Source organism: Perognathus longimembris, chromosome 14, assembly GCF_023159225.1.
Source record: "Perognathus longimembris pacificus isolate PPM17 chromosome 14, ASM2315922v1, whole genome shotgun sequence".
Lineage (NCBI taxonomy): Eukaryota > Metazoa > Chordata > Mammalia > Rodentia > Heteromyidae > Perognathus > Perognathus longimembris.
Window position 1 is genome coordinate 40,374,527 of NC_063174.1, and position 21,216 is coordinate 40,395,742.

Sequence of the window (21,216 nt, forward strand, 5' to 3'; positions counted from 1 at the left end):
ACAGACAAGATCTTCTACAGTAGTAGAATGTTTGGCCTCAGATACCTCTGATTTCTAAACCAGTGTTCATCTGTCTAACTCTGATGGGCCTTTCAGGTCCATTAAAGGCTTTCAATATAGATTTAATGACTCTCCTACATACATCCTTTTCTCTTTTTATGCCAGAGATAGAACTCAAGGCTTCACAAATACAAGATAAATGCTCTACCACTGAGCTATAGCCCTATCCTCAACATAGAAGTTAATATATAATCATCGTACCACATGATTTGCCTACTTAGAGTATTATAAGTTAATGTTTTTCAGTATAACCACAAAGTTTTGTGATCTCATCACAATCTAATTTTAGTACCTATTCAACCGGGGTTGAATTAGCAGTTAATTCTCATTCCCTTCCCCACCTACTTCTCTCAGGACTAAGCAACCACTAATACACTTTCTGTCTCTATGGATTTGCCTGTTCTGGATTTTTATATAAATGGAATTCTCTATGTGCTGTTTTGTGTCTGGTGGTTATCACTTAGTATAATCTTTTCAAAGCTCATCTGTGTTGTAACACTGTCCCTGAGGTTTTGTGTTCAAGGCTAGTGCTCTACCACTTGAACCACAGCTTCACTCCCAGATTTTTGATGGTAACTGGAAATAAGTGTCTCACGGACTTTCCTGTCTAGGCTGACTTTGAACTGTGATTATACTCTAAAGACTTACAGGCATGTGCCACCAGTGCCTGACTAGGGCATTCCTTTTTATTAATGAATAGTATTCTATAGTAGGTAGCTGATGGAAATCGGCTTTGTTTTCATAACTCAATGTTGCTCCCACTGACAACCATTCCCTGGGGAGCCCTCCTGGTTCTCAGGAAAACATCACCCCTGACTCCAGCCTTATCTGAAAGTGCAGGACTGTTGGTGTCACAGAATACCCCTACCATAAAACCCGAACAGGACAGTTTATACCATACACCAATCCCCATCAGGACAGAACAAAAAATCCCTAAGAAGATCTCACCCTTGAATGTATAAGAACCTAAAATCCCCCACACTCCTCACTCTGTTTCTCCAATCCTGCTCAATCTGCAGCTGTAATTTAAGTCTGTTCTGGTCTGCTGAAGTCTCTGCCCCCTTCTTTTGTTTATTTTTCCAGTCCTGGGGTTTGGACTCAGGGCCTGAGCACTGTCCCTGGCTTCTTTTTGCTCAAGGCTAGCATTCTACCACTTGAGCCACAGCGCCACTTCTGGCTTTTTCTATGTATGTGGTGCTGAGGAATTGAACCCAGGGCTTCATGTATACAAGGCAAGCACTCTTTCTCTCTTTTCATCTGCTTGATCTTTCCTAACACTCATAAATCAGTTTCCTAACAGTATCAGTCCATGGATAAGAATAAGGCTGCTGTAAGAATAATGCTGCTATGAATCTTTATGTCAATTTAGGTTTTTGGCAATATTTGAAAGTGTTAGTCATTATAGTTCTGTGCTAAAAGAAACAATTTAATAACTTATACATTAAAGATATACTATAATTAAAATTTTCTTCTCTAGCACCTCTTTTTGTATTTTATCTTAAAAATATAATTGGATGAGCTGGATATATGGTGCAAGTAGAAGATGACCAGCTAGCAAGCTCAAGACTCTGGTCCAAATTTTAGTTATCTATCTACCTACCTATCTGTATGTATGTATATATACACACTTGTATATATATATATATGTATACACATATGTCTATGTGATATATATGTGTAATAATTATATTGAAGTGCCAGACTTTGAAGTCAGGCCCCACTTTACCACGCGAACCCCACTTTACCACGTGAACCTGAGATAAGCAGGCCCTGTGAGCAAACCCAGGACAAGCTTATTAGGGCCCAGTCGGTCAAGAACTCTAACCACTGGGAATGCTTAACTCTAACTGCCCCCAGAATGTCTCGAGCCCTGAGCCAATCAGATTTGTACCCATGTCCTAATCTTGCTTGCTTGAACACCTGATTGTTGTAACTTTGTTTTTTGCCTTTATAAGCCCTGTGTAATCGCAGCTCGGGGCTTCCTCCTAACCTCTGCTGTGTTGGTGGGTAGGACGAGGCCCGAGTTGCAGCTTGCTTGAATAAAGCCTTGCTTTGCTTTTGCATTTCGGAACGTCTGAGTCTCGGTGGCCTTCTTGGTGGTCATTTTGCAACTTGACATAACAATACATGTATATGTAATACAACTATATATACATATATAATTTCTGGAGTTTTAGAAAAATGAGTGACAGGGGCTGGGGATATAGCCTAGTGGCAAGAGCGCTTGCCTCGTATACATGAAGCCCTGGGTTCAATTCCCCAGCACCACATATACAGAAAATGGCCAGAAGTGGCGCTGTGACTCAAGTGGCAGAGTGCTAGCCTTGAGCAAAAAGAAGCCAGGGACAGTGCTCAGGCCCTGAGTCCAAGGCCCAGGACTGGCAAAAAAAAAAAAAAAAAGAAAGAAAAGAAAAAAGAAAAATGAGTGACAAGTTTGTACTTGACCTCTCTGAAAGGTTCTGCAGCTCCCTTCAACCAAACAAGCTCAATTAACCAACTAACCTGGGCCTGGTGGTACCCACCTATAATCCTAACACTCAGGAAGTTGAAGCAGGATTGTGATTTCGAGGTCAGACCATACTACATAAGTGAGATCCTGTCTTAACTTCTCCCCTGTCAAAAAAGATAGACAACAAACCCCTCAAGGTCAGAAAACTGGCTGGGTGCTAGTGACTCACACTTATAATCCTAGCTACTCAGAAGGCTGAGATCTGAGGATTGGGGTTTGAAGGCAAGCTGGACAGGAAAGTCCATGAGATTCTTGTCTCTGTAGTTCAAGTGGTAGAACACTAACCTTGAATGGCTAAAGCTAAGGAACAGATCACTGGCCCCTAGCTCAAGCCCCAGGACCAACACAAAAGCATTTCAAATTTGCTATGTTCAAAACTGTAATCTCAGTTTTCCCCACATCCATACACAAAACAGTGACTCTATTCACTAGAAAGGAGGAAAGAAAAAAAGAAAGAGCAAGAGAGAGAGAGAGAATGAATGAATGAATGAACAGAGGGAGGGAGGGTAATGAGGGGAGGGAGGAGGGGGAGGGAGTGAAGGAAGGGAGGAGAAGGAGGGAGGACACAGAGGGGAGAGAGGAGAGGAAGGGAGGAAAAGGAAGAAGGAAGAAAGGAAGGGAGGGAGGAAGGGAGGAAAGAAGGAAGGAAGAAAGGAAGGAAAGAAGGAAAAAAGAAGACTGTCTTCTACCTCCTAGTAAGTCCCTGATGACGACTACTGCTAGTATTTGTGTTTGTGGCAATATTCATAAATGATGAGGCAGAGTGGGGAGATCAAATGGTATCAATAGGAGTCTGTAGAAGGACGAGATTACTTTTTTTCCTCACAATTTTGCAATTAAGGAGACAGGCAGCAACATGTCTAGCAGAAAAAAGATCAATAATTCCATAACCCCTGTAGTCAAATTTATTTTTCAGCTATGTACGTAAATTTCCATGCTGTTTCCACACCATAGAGAATGAACGGCAGACAACTAGGAAGCTATTCCTATGGTGCAAGTGAGAGAAGATGGTGCTGAACCATGATAGTGGTGGTAGTGATGGACAGATGTGTGTATATACATACATATATGTATATACTAATACACATGTATATGACAGCTTTGAAGGTCTCAAGGACTGGATGTCGAGAAGGGAGAAATGTGGATAGAGGGGAAAGTAGAGGAAAGAAAAGGAGGGGAAAGAGGTAGAGGGGAAGAGAGGAGAGTTTGAGCCATGACTCCCAAGCTTGAATAACTGTGTGATAGAGTCACTGCTTTGTGTAGGGATGTGGGAAAACCCGAGATTTCAGTTATGAACACAGTGAATTTGAAATGTTTTAGGAAGAATTTGCTCTTGGTCTGGTCTGTTGACATGCTACTGAGGGATGCTAACTTAGATGGGATGTGTAAATCATGAGAAACATCGAGGATGAAAAATAGTTGATCTAGATCAACCTGAGGAGTCTCTCACAGCCTGAGCCAAACAGAAGCAACTGCTGTTGCTATTGTTTCCTCCTCCTCCTCCTCCTCCTCCTCCTCCTCCTCCTCCTCCTCCTCCTCCTCCTCCTCCTCCCCCTCTCCTCCTCCTCCTCCTCCTCCTCCTCCTCCTCCTCCTCCTCCTCTTCCTCCTCCTCCTCCTCCTCCTCCTCCCCCTTCTCCTGCTCCTCCTCCTCCCCCTCCTCCTCCTCCTCCTCCTCCTCCTCCTCCTCCCCCCTCCTCCTCCTCCTCCCCCTCCTCCTCCTCCTCTTCCTCCCCCCCCACCTTTGCTCCTTCGCTTTCTCCTTCTCTTCCTTTCTGTGACAGTGAGGATCTATCTCAAGGCCTTCTATCTCAAGGCCTTCTGCATATTAGCAAGTACCCTACTACTAAATTTTGTTCCCAGCAAAAGCATTCTCTTATAGCTGGATGGGATCAATTATTCACTTAATCAACCATGAATAATGAAGGCAGAGAAAGGTAGTAGATGAATGAAAAGACAAATGGAGACATTCTGTGAGAAAAGAGAATCAGCCAGGAAGGACAGGTTAGAGTTCATTACAGATGATCAAGGAAATTATAGACTATTTTGTTAGTGTAATATTTTGTTACTATGAATAGACGAACGAAATCATGATGGCGAGATGGGGTGTCAGCTCCTTTGTTGTGAAAACATAAGTGAATAGGAAATAGGGAGAAAGAAATTGTTGTTGTTGTCTTTTCTCCCATTGTCTCTTTACCTGAAAAGGGCTTCCCTCCTCCTCTCTGTCTATCTGAATCTTGTGCTGTCTCAAATCCAATGAAAATGCCTCATCTTGCAAGATGACTTGAGCACTCTGCTCCCTCAGAATCCTTCAGCACATCTGCTGTGTGCCACACAATTACCACTAGATTAAGCATATTGTTTTGAAAGGTTCTTGTATGTGTTCATTATAAAATCTCTTGTAAACTCCTCGAGGACAAGGGCCATTTCTTCTGGGGCTCTTAAGTCATCCACAGTGCCAGTGGCCTAAGAGACCCTCTGTACCCCTTGCTGGCTCACTGACTGTAGAGTCAGTTCCACTCTCTAGCTCTTGCCAGTAATGCAAAGAGCTCACAATAAAGCCCTTTCAGTATTAAATGACAAATTCAAAGATTGAGGGGCTGAGAAACTACATGCACAGTATTACTCATTGTCTCCAATGCCTCATGGGAGCCAGATCCCAGAATCCTCAGCTTAGATGTGGGAATAATTGTAATATACTCTATGCAATGGTGCTTCTTAGATCTGTATTTCACTTAGATTGAATGTATACAGTAACAAATAAATGCATGGATTACATAAGTCAGGAAAAGTGAAGACTATCTGCTATACAGTAAACTTACATTCTCCCTGTCATGTTTTGTGGCTGCTAGTTCATAGGGGAAAGTAATGCTTTTTACATTTTATTAATAGTGTCACCAGAAAAGAGAATATATTTGGGAAAAGGGAGGGAAATATATATTGTTGAATGTTTCAATGATTCTTAGGAGATAAGTATTAATCAGTATTTTAGGAGAGAAAGCTGGATTCACATTTCTTTGAATTCTGGATCTCTCCTTTTCCATGGCTCTTACAGAATCCTGTTTCATGATACAGATAGTTTGAAGTTTTTTTCACAATGTCCAAATCTTTTTTTTTCTTTTTTTGGCCAGTCCTGGGTCTTGAATTCAGGGCCTGAGCACTTCCCTGGCTTCTTTTTGCTCAAGGGTAGCACTCTACCACTTGAGCCACAGCACTACTTCTGGCTGTTTTCTATATATGTGGTACTGAGGAATCGAACCCAGGGCTTCATGTATACCAGGAAAGCACTCCTGCCACTGGGCCATATTCCCAGTCCCTACAATGTCCAAATTTTAGGAGTAACTGGGCTGGAAACAAATAAGTTCTTTTTTCTGTATCTAAATGTGTTCACATCCTCCTGCACAGTATAAAGGGGGAAATGACTGTGTCAGTATTTGGTTTGTTTTGTAATGGTCCTGTGACTTGACTTTCACACGGCCTTGTGAATTGAAGTTAAAGAACTTCCTCTTGAATAAGACTAGACTTGTGGTTTTTTTTCTTGCCTAGACAAACAGGATTCTAATTTGGGTTCAAGAAGAAAATTTGTATAGCTTGCAAAAGATACTGAGTCTTGACATTTCCCCTGTGAAAATATTCGTAGCTCTGGCTGTACTTTGAATATGACCTTTGAAGGGTCTGGGAAAATATACTCTGTCACCTAATGTGATGTCAGACTTCTTTAAACTTCTACGTAAGTGTCACACATTAAGAAATCAGACTGTTAAATAATATTTCTTTATAAATATAGTAACAAGAAGGTTGTAATAAGTCAATGAAAGAGACTGAATGTGACCGGGTCCACCACTGCCTGCTTCCTGGAGCAAGAGAAGCATTTAATCTATCCATGGGCATCTTTCCTTTCACAGGGAGAAGACATGAGGTTGAAAAAGATCTTCAGAGTATTACTCAGCTAGAACTCCTCACTGGGAGCCCCAAAGGGTCCCATAGCAATCCTTTTTTCCCGCATGGTACGTAGGTCTAGTGGTAGTGGACTTCTTCGCATTTTTAGGGCTACAACTGGACTTCGTAGCCAGGGACTTGGTGTTGGGGGCAACACAGGCTGCAGAGAAATAGTAATACATGAGCAAGTTATGCCAAACATCAAGTTTCATTTGAGAAGTAGACCCAAAATGAAGATCTCTTTAGCTAGGGTTTGTTATAATAACTTTGTGAGTTACTTAAGTTAGTAAGAATATAGGATGTATGAGTTCCATACCAATCTGACCCTAGCCAGGATCATATATGGTCTCATATATATGAGATATATATACGATTATACATATGTAATAATCATATACAAATTACAATTTGTAATTATTTCAAAACTGAAACTTACTCAAATATGTACTAACAAACAATTACTTTTAAAAGCACCAAGAAAAGGTATGCAAAATTTACTATAAATTAAAATTTCAAATTACAGAATAGCATGTGGTTCATTCATTTTTGTTTAAAAAAATCACAACTATGTTTTTATACATAGTTTCTTTATAACTATATGTGTTACCTGTTACCTGGGTTTGGTGGTAATGACTAATAACCCCAGGACTTGTGAGAATGAGGCAGGAGGATTATAAATTCAAGACCAACCCGGACTATGTAGGGTACCCTGGGTATAAAACAAAAGTAAGGGCTGGGTGCTTGTGGCTCACACTGGTAACTCTAGCTACCCTGGAGGCTGAGATCTGAGGATTGTTCTTTAAAGCCAGCCTTGAAAGAAAAATCTTCTCTTATTTAAATATGTATCTATAAACATATAAAAATTAGATGTACAAGTTACACATACATGTCAATTACGTATAATTAACATCATAAATAATTTCTAAATATAAAAATAGTAATATAAATTTACATATATGTAATGTGCATGCATGAATTTGTATATACAATGTACATATATGTAATTTATATTTGAATTTTTTTTGAGTCAGAGCTTTACTTCATTGCCCAGGCTTGTGTGTAATTTATGGGCTTAAGCATTCTTCCTGCATCAGCCTCTCCAGTAAGTGGGACTGCAAGTGTGTACCATTCCATCCAGATTATGGGTCAATATTTTTGAAGGATAGATTTCTAGGAGTAGAACTAATGAGCAAAGGATACTAAAAATTCAATGAAGCTCAAGTGATTTATCCATGGCTATATACTGTAATGTAATGATTCCTAAAAAGTAATATATGTGGATACACAGATAAACATATACATATACATTGACACACATATGTGAGCAACAAATAGGATTCAAATGTAATTCGTATTTTATTTGCTTTTTCCCTAACCAACAATATATTAAGGACATTATTCCAAATCATTAAATTATATCTATATGAAAATGGTTATTTGAAAAAAGCTGAAGTAGAGCTGTGTCTCAAGTGGAAGAATGCTAGTCTTGAGTAAAAATAGCTCAGGGAAAACACCCAGGCCCTGAGTTCAAGTCCTAGGACCAGTGCACACACATGTGCCCATGTGCACACCCACATAGAGTTACTAATAGCTTCTTTTATAGTAAGAACCTAGTAATGCCTCAGGCAAAAAAAAAAAGGAAATTAAAGATAGTCAGGTTCCAAAAGGCAACTCCCAGTTTCAGGGGAAACAAGAGGACAGAGCTATCAACACGATTCTGTATTTGAGGAAATCCCAAGATGCTGAAAAAAGAAGAAGATGAGGTCACAGGAAAGACTGGGAGAAGGAGATAATTTGTAAAGCACATGGAGATAACAAACAGCTTTTAGTAGCTGAGCACAGCCTGCTTTGCAGACAGAGAAGCCCAATACTTTCCTCTATGTAGGATGTGTCCTTTGTCAACGGAAAACCACTCTTTGTGAAAAGGCAATTCAATTCCCAGTAACAATGGTGATATATCCTCTTTATCTACATCTCCTCAAGGGATCCAATATCAGAGTTCTGCCAGCAAATACTGTCTCTGTGTCAATTAGGAAGGGTCCTTCTGATGCCCCTGCTTCTTGGTCCTGTAGCCCTGTACTATAGCACAGGACTTTGGAGAATGTGGGTTTGTTTAAGCCCCTGCTTTGGTCCTCAGCCAAGTATTTTGTGCAGGTATTATACCACCTATACCAGTTCAGTCTTGTCTGATATGGGTCACCACTGGTTTACTTAAGCTTCCACAGGAAATATGCAAACAGAATTGTAAACTCCAGATTACTAACTGCCACCCTGCCCACCTACCTGCGCCCCTGAAATGCCAGCACTCAGGAGGCTATGGCAGGAGGTAAAGGCATTTGGAAAACATTTTAGCAAAACTTATCCACAATAACAAAAATTACCTTGTCCTTTGACTCAGAAATTCTATTTTTGAGATTTTATTTTAAATGATTCACACATATAGTAGTAAACTTTACATATAAAGCAACAAAAGAGGGCTGAGTATGGTGGAGTATGTCTGCAATCTTGCACTAGGGAGGCTGAGAGAGGAAAATCATCAGTTTGAGGCCAGCCTGGGCTACATAGAGAGACCTTGTCTCAAATACAACAACGGGGGCTGGGAATATGGCCTAGTGGCAAGAGTGCTTGCCTTGTATACATGAAGCCCTGGGTTCGAATCCCCAGAACCACATATATAGAAAACGACCAGAAGCAGCACTTTGGCTCAAGGGGCAGAGTGCTAGCCTTGAGCAAAAACAAGCCAGGGACAGTGCTTAGTTAGGCCCCGAGTCCAACACCCAGGACTGGCAAAAAACAAACAAATAAACAAACAATAAACAACAGTGGCAACAACACAAAACAATGCAACAATAGGTGCACAAAGGCAGTGAACATGTTCTCAAATATAACACCATCATGCCTACCTCATTGTCTGTTAAATGAGAGGTCTAAATTTAAATAGTTTATTCAATAATCAGGCAAAGTAAAGATTAAAGATTCTCTAGAGAAGCTGTAGCCGTGAAAGAAAACCTCATATGGTGGGAAAGGCAGACACCATGAATGCGCATACAGAAGTTTCTAAGTTATTTTTCAGAGAGAGAATAAGGACTACAAAGATATCTAATGCAGAAAGGAAGTTAGAGGCAGAAAACTCTTAGAGTTTCAATCAGCGAAGTTATCTGCAGAGTAAAGAGAACTAGTTGGACGTGGGATGTGTGTAGAATCTCGAACTGTGCCTGGTGACATTCTATGAAAAGAAGAATTATGGCAGTTTATAGTGGGAGGCCACTGGGATATAATTCTGTTCACATAAATGAGGACAGCAGGAGGAACGTGGAAATATGCAGACTAGAAGTGGCCAATTGTCTTTCTCCTAGAGTGACTAGAAAAAATTTTCAAGTTGCTTCCCGAATATGAAGGCTTCATCGTTTGCCAGGGATTCTGCCTCTGAGTATGAGCCAGGCATGAATTCAACGTTTACTAACACAGAGAGGGGAGGGGCCTGGTAGACGGATGGTGAGGGGCGTGGCCAACCGAGAAGGGGCGGAGGCCACGCCCCTTCCCCACAACGCACCGCGGCGGGAACCCGGCTGAGGTCCTTTCCGGCCAGCTCCCCAGCGGACTCGTAGTTTTGACCCAGCATGGAAGGGCTGCAGCCTGGTGTGGGGCCGTTGCGGCGCGGGCGGGTCAGGCGCCGGCGCCAGCCGCAGCCACACAGCGGGTCGGTCTTGGCCTTGCCCTTGAGGCCCCGGAAGGTCCGAAGGCAGCTGAGGAGAAATGGCGCGTCCCGTGTGGCTGCACTGAGGGCTCGGGCCCCGCCGAGCGAGGATCCCGAGGACGCTAGAGTAGAGCCGTCGGCCGACGGTGCGGAGGCCGCGCTCCCCGGCGGGCCGGCGACTGCCGCGGGCCGGGACGCGGGCCAGCGGGAGCCGCGTGGCCTCCAGGGGTCGGCGGAGCTGCCGGAGGCCTCGCCCGCCGCGCGCTCCGTGCAGACCCAGGCCGCGCGCCTGGGGCTGGCTTCGGCCGACCCCGCGGCCCTCCGCGGCGCTGCTCAGCACTTGGCGGCCGGTGCTCCTCCCGGGACGCTGCCGGGCCCGCAGCTGGGCCCGCAGCTGGATGAGGCGGGTAAGGAGCTTCCCCGGCACACTCCTCTGCAGCGCATCTTCTCGGAGCTGAACCGCACCCCCAGTAGCCGGCGGCGGGCCGCGCGCCTTTTCGAGTGGCTCATCGCTCCCGTGCCGACCGACCATTTCTACAGGCGCCTTTGGGAGCGCGAGGCGGTGCTGGTGCGGCGACAGGATCACGCCTACTACCAGGGCCTTTTCTCCACAGCCGAGCTAGACTCCATACTGCGCCACGAGGAGGTGCAGTTCGGGCAGCACCTGGACGCCGCGCGCTACATCAACGGGCGACGCGAGACCCTGAACCCCCCGGGCCGCGCCCTGCCCGCCGCCGCGTGGTCTCTGTACCAGGCCGGCTGTTCCTTGCGCCTTCTCTGCCCGCAAGCTTTCTCTACCATCGTGTGGCAGTTTTTGGCGGTGCTCCAGGAGCAGTTTGGAAGCATGGCAGGCTCTAATGTTTACCTCACGCCCCCCAACTCGCAGGGCTTTGCCCCTCACTACGATGACATCGAAGCTTTTGTGCTGCAGCTGGAAGGTAGGAAACTCTGGCGGGTCTACCGACCTCGTGTTCCAACTGAAGAACTGGCCTTGACATCTAGCCCCAACTTCAGGCAGGAAGACCTTGGTGAGCCAGTGCTTCAGACTGTGCTGGAACCCGGAGATTTGCTCTATTTTCCGCGGGGTTTCATTCATCAAGCAGAATGCCAGGATGGGGTTCACTCCCTGCACCTCACTCTGTCCACATACCAGCGCAATACCTGGGGTGACTTCCTGGAAGCCATCCTACCTCTGGCAATTCAGGCTGCCATGGAAGAAAATGTGGAATTTCGGAGGGGTCTGCCTCGAGACTTCATGGATTACATGGGGGCCCAGCATTCAGATTCAAAAGATCCTCGAAGAACTGCTTTCATGGAAAAGGTGCGGGTCTTGGTTGCCCGCTTGGGACATTTTGCTCCAGTCGATGCTGTGGCTGACCAGCGAGCCAAAGACTTCATCCACGATTCTCTGCCCCCGGTGTTGACTGATAGGGAGAGGGCACTAAGTGTTTATGGGCTCCCAATTCGCTGGGAGGCTGGAGAACCTGTAAATGTGGGGGCTCACTTGACAACAGAAACAGAAGTCCACATGCTGCAGGATGGCATAGCTCGGCTGGTGGGTGAAGGAGGCCATTTGTTCCTCTACTACACGGTGGAAAACTCTCGTGTTTATCATCTGGAGGAACCTAAGTGCTTGGAAATATACCCCCAGCAAGCTGATGCCATGGAACTCTTGCTTCGCTCCTATCCAGAATTTGTAAGAGTAGGAGATCTGCCCTGTGACAGTGTGGAAGACCAGCTTTCCTTAGCAACTATGTTGTATGATAAGGGGCTGCTGATCACCAAGATGCCTCTCTAAACTATTTTCTTGTTGATGGTTGAAAGATTGCTGAATGGATTCTCTACTGCCATGGTTACCTTTTTTTAAAAAAAAACATACAAAAAAACCCCTCCTTAAACTGGTAATCACTTATGGTCAAGTATACTTACCTTTATGACTGCTTCAGTGTCACAGATCTCAGCTGGTCTTCTAGAGAGAACCATTTCATCTAGGTAAAAATTAAGAGCAGAAATTGGAGGAGGTTTCAGGGTACTGTTTTAACACTGACTGGGTCATACTGCTGAACACATTAGAAGTTTTTGCAAGTTGAAGTTTTCATTTGCGTTTTTTTTCATCAGTTATTTGGGGGGGATTGGGATCAGTATCCTGTTTGTTACTATGTTTGTATGAATATTAGAAGTTATTAAAGTGACAATGTTTCCTTTTTCTAAGCCTAGGTTGTTACATTGGTTGGTTTGAAAAAATACAGGAGGGACATAAGGAAAATCTATAATGATTTGAGATGAAAGGCAATTTGGAGGGGTTGCAGCATATAAAAGCCAGGAGCTGGTAGCTCATACCAGTAATCCTAGCTACTCAGGAGGTTTAGATCTGAGAATTGCAGTTCAAAACCAGCCCAGGCAGGAAAATTCCTGTCTCTATCTCCAATTAGCTACCAAAACAAAACAAAAACAGAAAACAAACAGCTGGAAGTGCAATTGTGGCTCAAGGTAGAGTGTTAACCTTGAGCAAAAAGGGTCAGGGACAGTGCCCAGTCCCTGAGTTCAAGCCCCAGTCTTGGCACCAAAACAACACAAAAGCATGTTCACTTAATAAAGAAGGACTGGGACACAAATGGTTAAGCAATTTCTTAGCATGCTCTGGGCCTTGTGTTCCTTGGTACTGCCCCCACCCCCCCATACATTAAAGAATAATTCACTGGTGCCATTTATTTAACTTTATGGGTAATTTACTCACTTCAGTTCTGCTATTTGAATCCCAAACAGGACAATATTTGCATAAAAGTTATTTCCCACTGACATCAGCTTTACGAGGATAAATATTGTTTCTGCTCATTTCTTAGTTGAATCAGTAGCTGGCGCTGCTCTCAAAAGGGCAGCATATCACCCAGTTATGCCGTCATTAGCCTTAATAAACTGTAGCAAGCTGGCCATGAGGAAAGGCTGGTGTTCAAGTTACTTTCCACTCTATTTTTTTCTGGCAGTTGGAAGAAATTCCCCCAAATCTGACAAGTGAATATTTTCATTGGCTGGTGGAAAAGAGCTGGTGTGCCATAAAGAACACTGGATTTGCAGCCTGAAGACCTGGGTTTGGGGTGGTGGCTGGTAGGCAGCTGGCTGACTGACCTGAGGCTGCTGCTGTGCTTGGGCACACAGACTTTGTAAGTATACTTTGGTATAGTTGGTTTGATTTCTGCACCCTCATCATTTTAAGTTGTGTCCTGAGATTTTACATGATTTTGTAACATGAAGCATAGATGTACATAAAAGTGGTAACTTTTCCTCTAACTCCACTTTCCAGAGATAACCACTCTTCAAAGGCTAATTGTAAAAGATACTTTGGGGGGTTGCTTCAAGATACACAGTAATTTTTTTGTTTTTATAAAGAATCTAATGTGTCCTTTTCTGACTTCTAAGGTTTTGTTTTTTTTCAGTACTATTTGAAATCAGAGCTCTTCAGTAGGCAGCTGTTCTTCCACTTGAGCTACATTTCCACCTCATGAGCGTTTAAATCATATCAAATAGAGATATCTTAGACAAAATCACAAATGAATTTAAAAACCTGGTAAAGGGGGTGTGGGGGGGGAAACCAGAACATCTGAGGAAAAAAAAATGATGACCAAGAAGTGAATGGTCTTTCCTGAGTCTTATACTTTAAGGCTTCCCACTTAGTCCCCAAACATCTAGATTCTGAAAAAGAGGCTTATTAAAGGAGTCAACAACCTAGGAAACCTACCCTGAAAAGTATCTTGGAGAAAAGTAGGGAAATCCAATGCTTTTTGACCCTCTTTGGGGTGTGAGTAAATACGCTTTGCTTCTTCCTTCACTCTTCCTACGACCATCTCCATTTTGAGTATTTTCTGGGAGAGCAAGTCCTTTTGGTTTAGCGTTTGAATCTAGATTAGACAAGAATGCGGTTAAAAATAACTACTAGGCAATAAAATAAAAATACTAATAAAGTAACATATGCTTATTAAAATTATGAATGGGACTCAGGTTAAGGAGAAGGGAAATTTAGAAAATTCCTTCTTAGGTGTAATATAAAAAAAAAAAGTTGGATTTCAGGTAGAGATGAGGAACCTTCTGGATGTTCCTTGCTTGTCTCAATATTTATGTTAGTTACTATGACTCACTTGTGTTGCTGTGAAAAAGCTTGTATATTTATTGAATTTTGATTTCTGCCCATAGGTCTGGCCTTGGCTGGATAGGCCCCTTCCCCATTAAGGCAAGATGAAGTAAAAATGGGATGGAAGGGAAACTTAAAATTTTACCTTTTTTTTTTTTTGCTAGTCCTAGGCCTGAACACTGTCCCTGGCTTGTTTTTTGCTCTCAAGGCTAGCATTCTACCAGTTGAGCCACAGTGCCACTTACTACTTTTTCTGTATATGGTGCTGAGGAATCTAACCCAGGGCTTCATGTATGCTAGCTAGGTAAGCACTCTACCACTAGGCCACATTCCCAGTCCTGTGAGTAGGATTTTGTAACTCAGTTTTTTGTACAAGTGTTTTGCACCTTCATATATGTGTTTAAGGTTGTGGAGTATTTCTGTGATGAGGGAAAGTATATGTACTTGCTTCAGGGGGAAAAAGGGTCTTTGATGCTCCTGAATATTCTCTTGGTTTTTTGGTGTTTTTTTTTTTTTTTGCCAGTCTTGGGCTTTGGACTCAGGGCCTGAGCACTGTCCCTGGCTTCTTTTTGCTCAAGACTAGCACTCTGCCACTTGAGTGACAGCGCCACTTCTGGCCATTTTCTGTATATGTGGTGCTGGGGAATCCAACCCAGGGCTTCAAGTATACAAGGCAAGCGCTCTTGCCACTAGGCCATATCCCCAGCCCCTGAATATTCTCTTGAAAAACATATTTATACTTAACCCTGTTCTTGATGTCCTGAAGCATTTCTTGGTGACCTTCTTTATCTATGTTGAGTGTTTTCATTGCCTGATAAACTTCCCTGAAAGATAAAAAAGACTTAGGTTGTTCTATCCTGTCTTTATAAAAGCATATGGGAGAAGAAGTAAGTGAGTGGTGGGGGTAGGGTAGGGAATGTAGGAATTGGAATGAGGTAAAAATCGTAAATTCCAATCCCAACTGCAAGAGCCAATCCCAAGAGCCCTTAAGGTAAAGTGGTTATCACAATTAATTTGCACAAGTATTGTACAGTTTTAGAAATAACTTATTTGAAGCTATTAGTAGGTAGTTATAGAATACTTATTTTTAAATGGGTAATAAATGCTGTCTCATTTAATGGTCACATTATCACTGTAACATAATAGGTGGTGAATAGCTGGTCTAAGGGCTGAAATCATTTGGTCTAGCCCTCCCAAGGCAACTGCAGGCAGAACTCACAATTAAATACATTGGGGAGCCTTTTTAAGTAACAGTATAGACATTTATTTGAAGGAACTCATAAAAATAAACTTTTTTAGTGTCAGTCTGGGGGTTTATCAGAATGAGAGGCTCCAAGTGAAAGTTATGGTGCCAGCACAAAATAAAACCTGTCTGTGGTCACAACAGACACTTAGTAAATGTTAAGTCTATGAGTAACCTAAGAATCAGGCATGGTGGTGTATTCCTCTAATCTTGGCTATCAGGGAGGCAGCAATTGGAAAGATAGAGGTTCAGGGCTGGTCCAGGCAACAAAGTGAGACATCTCAAGCCAGTGTGGTAGCGTGCACTCTGTAACCTCAGATAGTATGTAAGTAGTAGGGTCTTGGTCCAACGCTGGCCTGGGCAAAAAGCATGAGACACTAATTATAAAGAAATAACTAAAGCAAAAAAGAGCTGGGGGCATTGCTCAAGTAGTGGAGCACCTGCCTAGTAAGCACAAGTTCAAATACCAGTACTCCCAAGAAAGCCTGGCCAGTCAAGAAGTAAAACAGCACATGAACTACAGTAGCCTTTTAGCACTTACTTGAGAACAGCCTCGTGGTTCTCCAGGAGCAATACATGTAGGAAGGTGTCCCTGACTTGTTCCCCCTGAAGTTTGAGGGCTTGGATGCTACGACACGCTTCCAGTCGTACACCTGGTGCATCTTCATAGTGTATGGCCCAGAGCAGGAGATCTGTCAGCTGGGGACTCACTTGTCCAATCTGCCCCAGGGCTACAAAGGTGAGAGGGCAACCTGGTCACTGAAACATGACTTGGCAATATTCTAGCTAGCATCCAGAAGAGTGTCAGGGACAATATCTTCCCTTTTGGATGACAGTTGCTTACCATTTTATGGTTATTTTTTAAAATTATAAATATGAATTCTTAAAAAGAACTTTAGAGGGCTGGGGATATATAGCTTGTTAAAACCCTTGCCTAGAAAAGTTCACCAAATCCCATCTCTAAAATAACCAGCAAAAAGTGGGGCTGGAGGCATGGCTCGAGTGGTAGACTTCTAGCTGAACAAGCAAGCCAGCAAGCATGAAGTCCTGAGTTCAATCCCTAGTGCCAGCAGAAACAAAGCAAAAAAAGGTTTGGGTGGGGTAAGAGGGATATTACTTTCAAATGATTCCTAAAAGAGGGATGGCTTATATTCTCTTTGCCCAGGAAGTGAGTAAGAACTAATTTATCTATTTAGGGATGAAATATGGGACTGATAACTTGGGAGACTACTGCAGTCAAGCCAGGGTGATGGGGCAAGGAGGCATGTTTATTTCACAGGACTGCATAGCCTAGGTCTGATCCTGCTAGGGATCTGCCAGAGATCACATCAGAAAATGAATCAATGCCAAAGATCCTAGAAAGAAACTAGGAAAATCTGAGAGTAGGGTTTTAGATCTTTAGTGGTATTGAATCTAGTCTGACTTTTGCTATAGTTGAAACCTCTAGGGAAAGCAAAATGAGTTACTACTTAGAACTCACTCTTAAATCTGTTGGCAGGGACTGCCTTTCCAGTCAAGTAGTAAGTTTGACAGAAATGTAGACTTGGGATCCTCAACTAAAAATTAAAAAGAAGAAAATCCTATCTCAAGAAAGGATCTGAGAGATTTCCACTCCCTTACTAGAAAATTTCAGGGAATCATGTATACTAGCACAGGACAAGGGTTGGGTGGGTTTTTTTGTTGTTGTTGGTGGTGGTGTTTTTAAGTTGGGCCATAACTTCTGAAATACCTCGAATGGCAAAAGCTTTGATTTTCCAGTACGGATCTCTATGCATCAGTTTCAGGAGGCATTCGAGCACCTGGGATGGACAAAAAGCAATATTAAGTAGAAGGAAACAGAACAAGAATGGGCCAGAAACAAGAACCTCCCACTTGTCAGGTGCTGTAAGTGAAAAATAACCTTTTATCAGTTCTAGTGACAAATGCACTAGACACAGTACACAATAGTAGCCAAATTTTCTGTTCTGTTCTGGATTTTCCTCAGCTTATAGATCTGTGGTCATACATATGACTCTTTTTTAGTGGGGAGGAGGGTATTGGGGATTGAACTCAGGGATTCTTGGTTGCTAGGTAATCACTGTACTACAGAACCCTGCGTGCGTGTGCGTGTGTGTGTGTGTGTGTGTGTGTGTGTGTGTGTGTGTGTAGGAGGGTGAGCTATGTTCTAGGTCTCAGACTTCTTTTGAATACTCAGTCAGGATTTCCCCTATTAACTAGGGGATAATAACTATATTTGCCAGAGTTGATCCTAAAGCTTATCAGCTCCTGATCAGTAATGCGAAGCTAGTTAACTGAGATGAGAACAGTATTTAGAGGTATGCTGTAGCTTAAAATTTAGACTACTTGGGAGCGAAGTGGTCTTTACTGATTGATGTGCCCCAGGTTCTGGCCTCTCACTCTGTGTCCCCAAAGAATAATGAGTGTACTATGCACAAAAGGAAAGGCAATGCCTTCTTTAGGTCAAGCAGGGAACATATCTTCTTTATTTACCAATTTGTTCTGGATCTTCAGTGCACCTGCTGCCAAACAGGCTGCCTGCCGAACTGCTATGAAGTCATCAGAGAAGCAATGTAGGAAGCTTGGGAGGAGTTTAGCAGTCATAAGCTTGAGTCCACCTATCAAGGAAAGGGCCTCTACACGCTCCTGGGAATTTCCTTGACCCAGCTTAACCCTGTAAGGCACAAATGGCTTTTAATTTTCCTCTTCAAACTTTCAGTGCCTAACCCATTCTCTTTGCCCCCAGGATAAAAATTATGGTGTTGTAGGTTCTTTTATTTAGCCCTTCCCTTTCTTCAGCCTAAGCCTATTAAAGTAAATTTCACTGGGTAAAGATCTCAGCTATTTACTTGACTATTACCTAATTTATGCTAGTCATCTGTATTAAATGACTGAATAAAGGATCAACTTTTATATCTTGTGAGAGTGACATCGCCTCTCTAAAACTCTTGTATGATTCTTTTTGGGGGGAGGTGGGGGGATAGAGTTGGTTGTGGGGCTTCAACTCAGGGCCTGGGTGCTGTCCCCAAGCTCTTTTGCTCAAGACTAGCCTTCTGCCACTTTGAGCCACAGAACCACTTCCGGTTTTCTGGTGGTTAATTGGAAATAAAGAGTTTCATGGATTTTCCTGTCTAGGCTGGCTTTGAACTGTGATTCTCCGATCTCAGCCTCCTGAGCCCTGAGCAGCTAGGATTACAGTGTGAGACACCAGCACCCAACACTTGTGTGATTCTTATTTTGGCAGTTTTCACCCAGCATGGAGTGACAACAGTCTTCATGAAACTTGGCCTTACTCCTCTAACTCGTATTTTACTCATCATTTCTATAGCGGTTATGGTATATGGCTACTTGTTACAGTTTTACTTTGATTTGTTTTTCTGGTCCTGGGGCTTGAACTCAAGGTCTGGGTGCTGTTCTACCATTTCAGCCACAGCTCCACTTTTGGCTTTTTTGGTAGGCTAATTAACTAGAGATAAGAGTCTCATGACTTTTCTGCCCAGGCTGGCTTCAAACTATAATCCTCAGCTCTCAGCCTCATGAGTAGCTAGGATTACAGGTATCAGCTATGGGCACCTGATAAAGTATTTTTTGTTTGTTTATTTTTTTAAACTTTTTTTTTTTTTTTGGTATTGGAGATCAAATCCAGGACATTGTACTTGCAAGGCAAGTGCTTTGATATTGAGCTATATCCCAGCCCTTGATTTGAATTGAGGAGGTGCAGGTATTGGAGCTTTCTTTAGGTCTCACCTTTGTTCAGCTACTACTCTACCACTTGATCCATTGTTTCAGCCTGGCTTTTTGCTGGCTATGTTTTTGACTTTTTTTTTGGCCAATCCTGGGGCTTGAATTCAGGGCCTAGGCTCTGTCCTTGAGCCTCTCTGTGCTCAAGACTAGCACTCTACCACTTGAACCACAGTGTCACTTCCAGCTTGTTCTGTTTATGTGGTACTGAGGAATCGAACCCAGGGCTTCATGCATAATAGGCAAGCACTCTACCACTAAGCCACATTCCCAGCCCCTGGCTATGTTTTTTTGGAAGTAGAATCCTGTAAACTTTCCTGCCAAAACTTGATCCCTCAAGATCTGAGTCTCCTGAGTAGCTAGGATTACAGGTGTGAGCTACCAGTGCCCAGCTGATTTGATATTTTTAATTGGGCAGTTGTGCACCTTGCCTGGGTTCATCAGAAATGAGTCATACTTTTTTTTTTTTGTGCTAGTCTTGGGGCTTGAATTCAGAGCCTGGGCACTGTCCCTGAGATTCTTTTTGCTCAAGTAGAACTCTACCACTTGAACCACAGCACCAACTTCCAGCTTTTTTGGCTGTTTAGTAGAAATGAGTCTCACACACTTTCCTGCCTAGCCGAACTTCAAACTGCGATCCTTAGATTTCAGTCTCCTGAGTAGTTAGAATTACAGGTGAGACCCTTCAGTGCTCCCACTTCCCACTGAACATTTCTTAAAGAGTTTCTCCTAGGTTGCACCTGATTGTGTCGTGCACCTCTTTCCCAAGGCTCATTTGTCCTAGTGCTTGAGCAGCCGCTTGTCTCACTTCCTTACTCCAGTCATTCCACATCAGCTGGATTAACTTATGTTTCATATCCTATAAACAGATGTAATAATTAGTTGTTTATCACATGTTTATTTTATAATTGCTGTCCTTTAACTCCCCCCCAAACCATCCAGTAGAGCAAATGTTACTACTATTTACAGATGATTAACTTGCCCAAGGTTAACCCTAGAGTGAGTGCCAGAACCAGGACTTGAGTCCTGGCTCTTTTTCCCAAGTTCATCATTTAAACTGCTCTATAGTAGTATCAGGGCCAATATAACCTATGGGAGAAACCTAAAATTTGAAAGTGATACTTAATGGGGTGATGACCAGTTTGATTTTCCTGATTCTAGTCCTGAAAGTCCCATATTCTAGACAAACCAGGACAATTGATTATTCTATCAGTGTGCTTGTCTTATAGGAAATGTTTACTAAGATTACAGTTGATGATCATATTAAATGTGTATAAGCTGTTCTTCCTGCCTGAAAGATCTCCCTTTTGGTATGTTTACTCTTTAGGATCTATCTACAATATATCTCCTTAGTAAAATCTTTTTTGCTTCCAATAAGTGTAGAAACCCACAGTACCTTACAGCTGCTTCTCTTTTACCTATTTTTAACATTTGCCAAGGTAATATATATTATCTTTTCACAACTAGTGCCAGCGTAATGCTTAGCAATGTAGGATGTGGCCAGCAACTTTGTTTTCTTGCAAGCACTCTACCACTAAACCACATTCCCAGCCCTCCCCTTGTCTTTTTTTTTCTTTTTTGGTACTGGGGATTGAACCCAGGACATCGCACTTGCTAGGTAAATGCTTTGCCACTGAGCTACATCCCAGCTTCCTCCTTTTTTTTTTTTTTTTTTTTTTTGCCAGTCCTGGGCTTGTACTCAGGGCCTGAGCACTGTCGCTGGCTTCTTTTTGCTCAAGGCTAGCACTCTGCCACTTGAGCCACAGCGCCACTTCTGGCCATTTTCTATATATGTGGTGCTGGGGAATCGAACTCAGGACTTCATGTATGCGAGGCAAGCACTCTTGCCACTAGGCCATATTCCCAGCCCTTCCCTCCTTTTTTTTTTTTTTTAGGCCAGTCCTGG

The 21,216-nt window shown here is 42.9% G+C and overlaps 2 protein-coding genes across 3 annotated transcripts in view; one reads left to right on the plus strand and one right to left on the minus strand.

Moving 5' to 3' along the window:
- Positions 1 to 5,942: 5,942 nt before the first annotated feature.
- Positions 5,943 to 21,216, minus strand: part of Heatr4 (HEAT repeat containing 4) — a 31,685-nt gene continuing 16,411 nt past the window's right edge. The window contains exons 9-16 of one of the 2 annotated variants that reach the window (XM_048362305.1): positions 20,051 to 20,169; positions 18,063 to 18,243; positions 17,302 to 17,371; positions 16,114 to 16,303; positions 15,075 to 15,153; positions 13,940 to 14,099; positions 12,133 to 12,191; positions 5,943 to 6,666 (exon numbers count right to left, since the gene is read on the minus strand). In XM_048362305.1, the coding sequence (XP_048218262.1) occupies positions 6,517 to 6,666; positions 12,133 to 12,191; positions 13,940 to 14,099; positions 15,075 to 15,153; positions 16,114 to 16,303; positions 17,302 to 17,371; positions 18,063 to 18,243; positions 20,051 to 20,169 (1,008 nt within the window). In that variant the 3' untranslated portion in view covers positions 5,943 to 6,516. Of the gene's footprint in view, positions 6,667 to 12,132; positions 12,192 to 13,939; positions 14,100 to 14,628; positions 14,822 to 15,053; positions 15,154 to 16,113; positions 16,304 to 17,301; positions 17,372 to 18,062; positions 18,244 to 20,050; positions 20,170 to 21,216 lie in introns of those variants that run through there. The other variant, XM_048362306.1, reaches the window with a different exon arrangement.
- On the plus strand, positions 10,070 to 12,067 carry Riox1 (ribosomal oxygenase 1). Its single transcript, XM_048362307.1, has one exon. The coding sequence runs from the start codon at positions 10,127 to 10,129 to the stop codon at positions 11,999 to 12,001; it is 1,875 nt and encodes a 624-aa protein (XP_048218264.1). The 5' UTR covers positions 10,070 to 10,126; the 3' UTR covers positions 12,002 to 12,067.

What these genes read in the sequence shown, in the direction of transcription:
- Riox1 (XM_048362307.1), top strand. Translation starts at nt 10,127, where the DNA reads ATGGAAGGGCTGCAGCCTGGTGTGGGGCCGTTGCGGCGCGGGCGGGTC.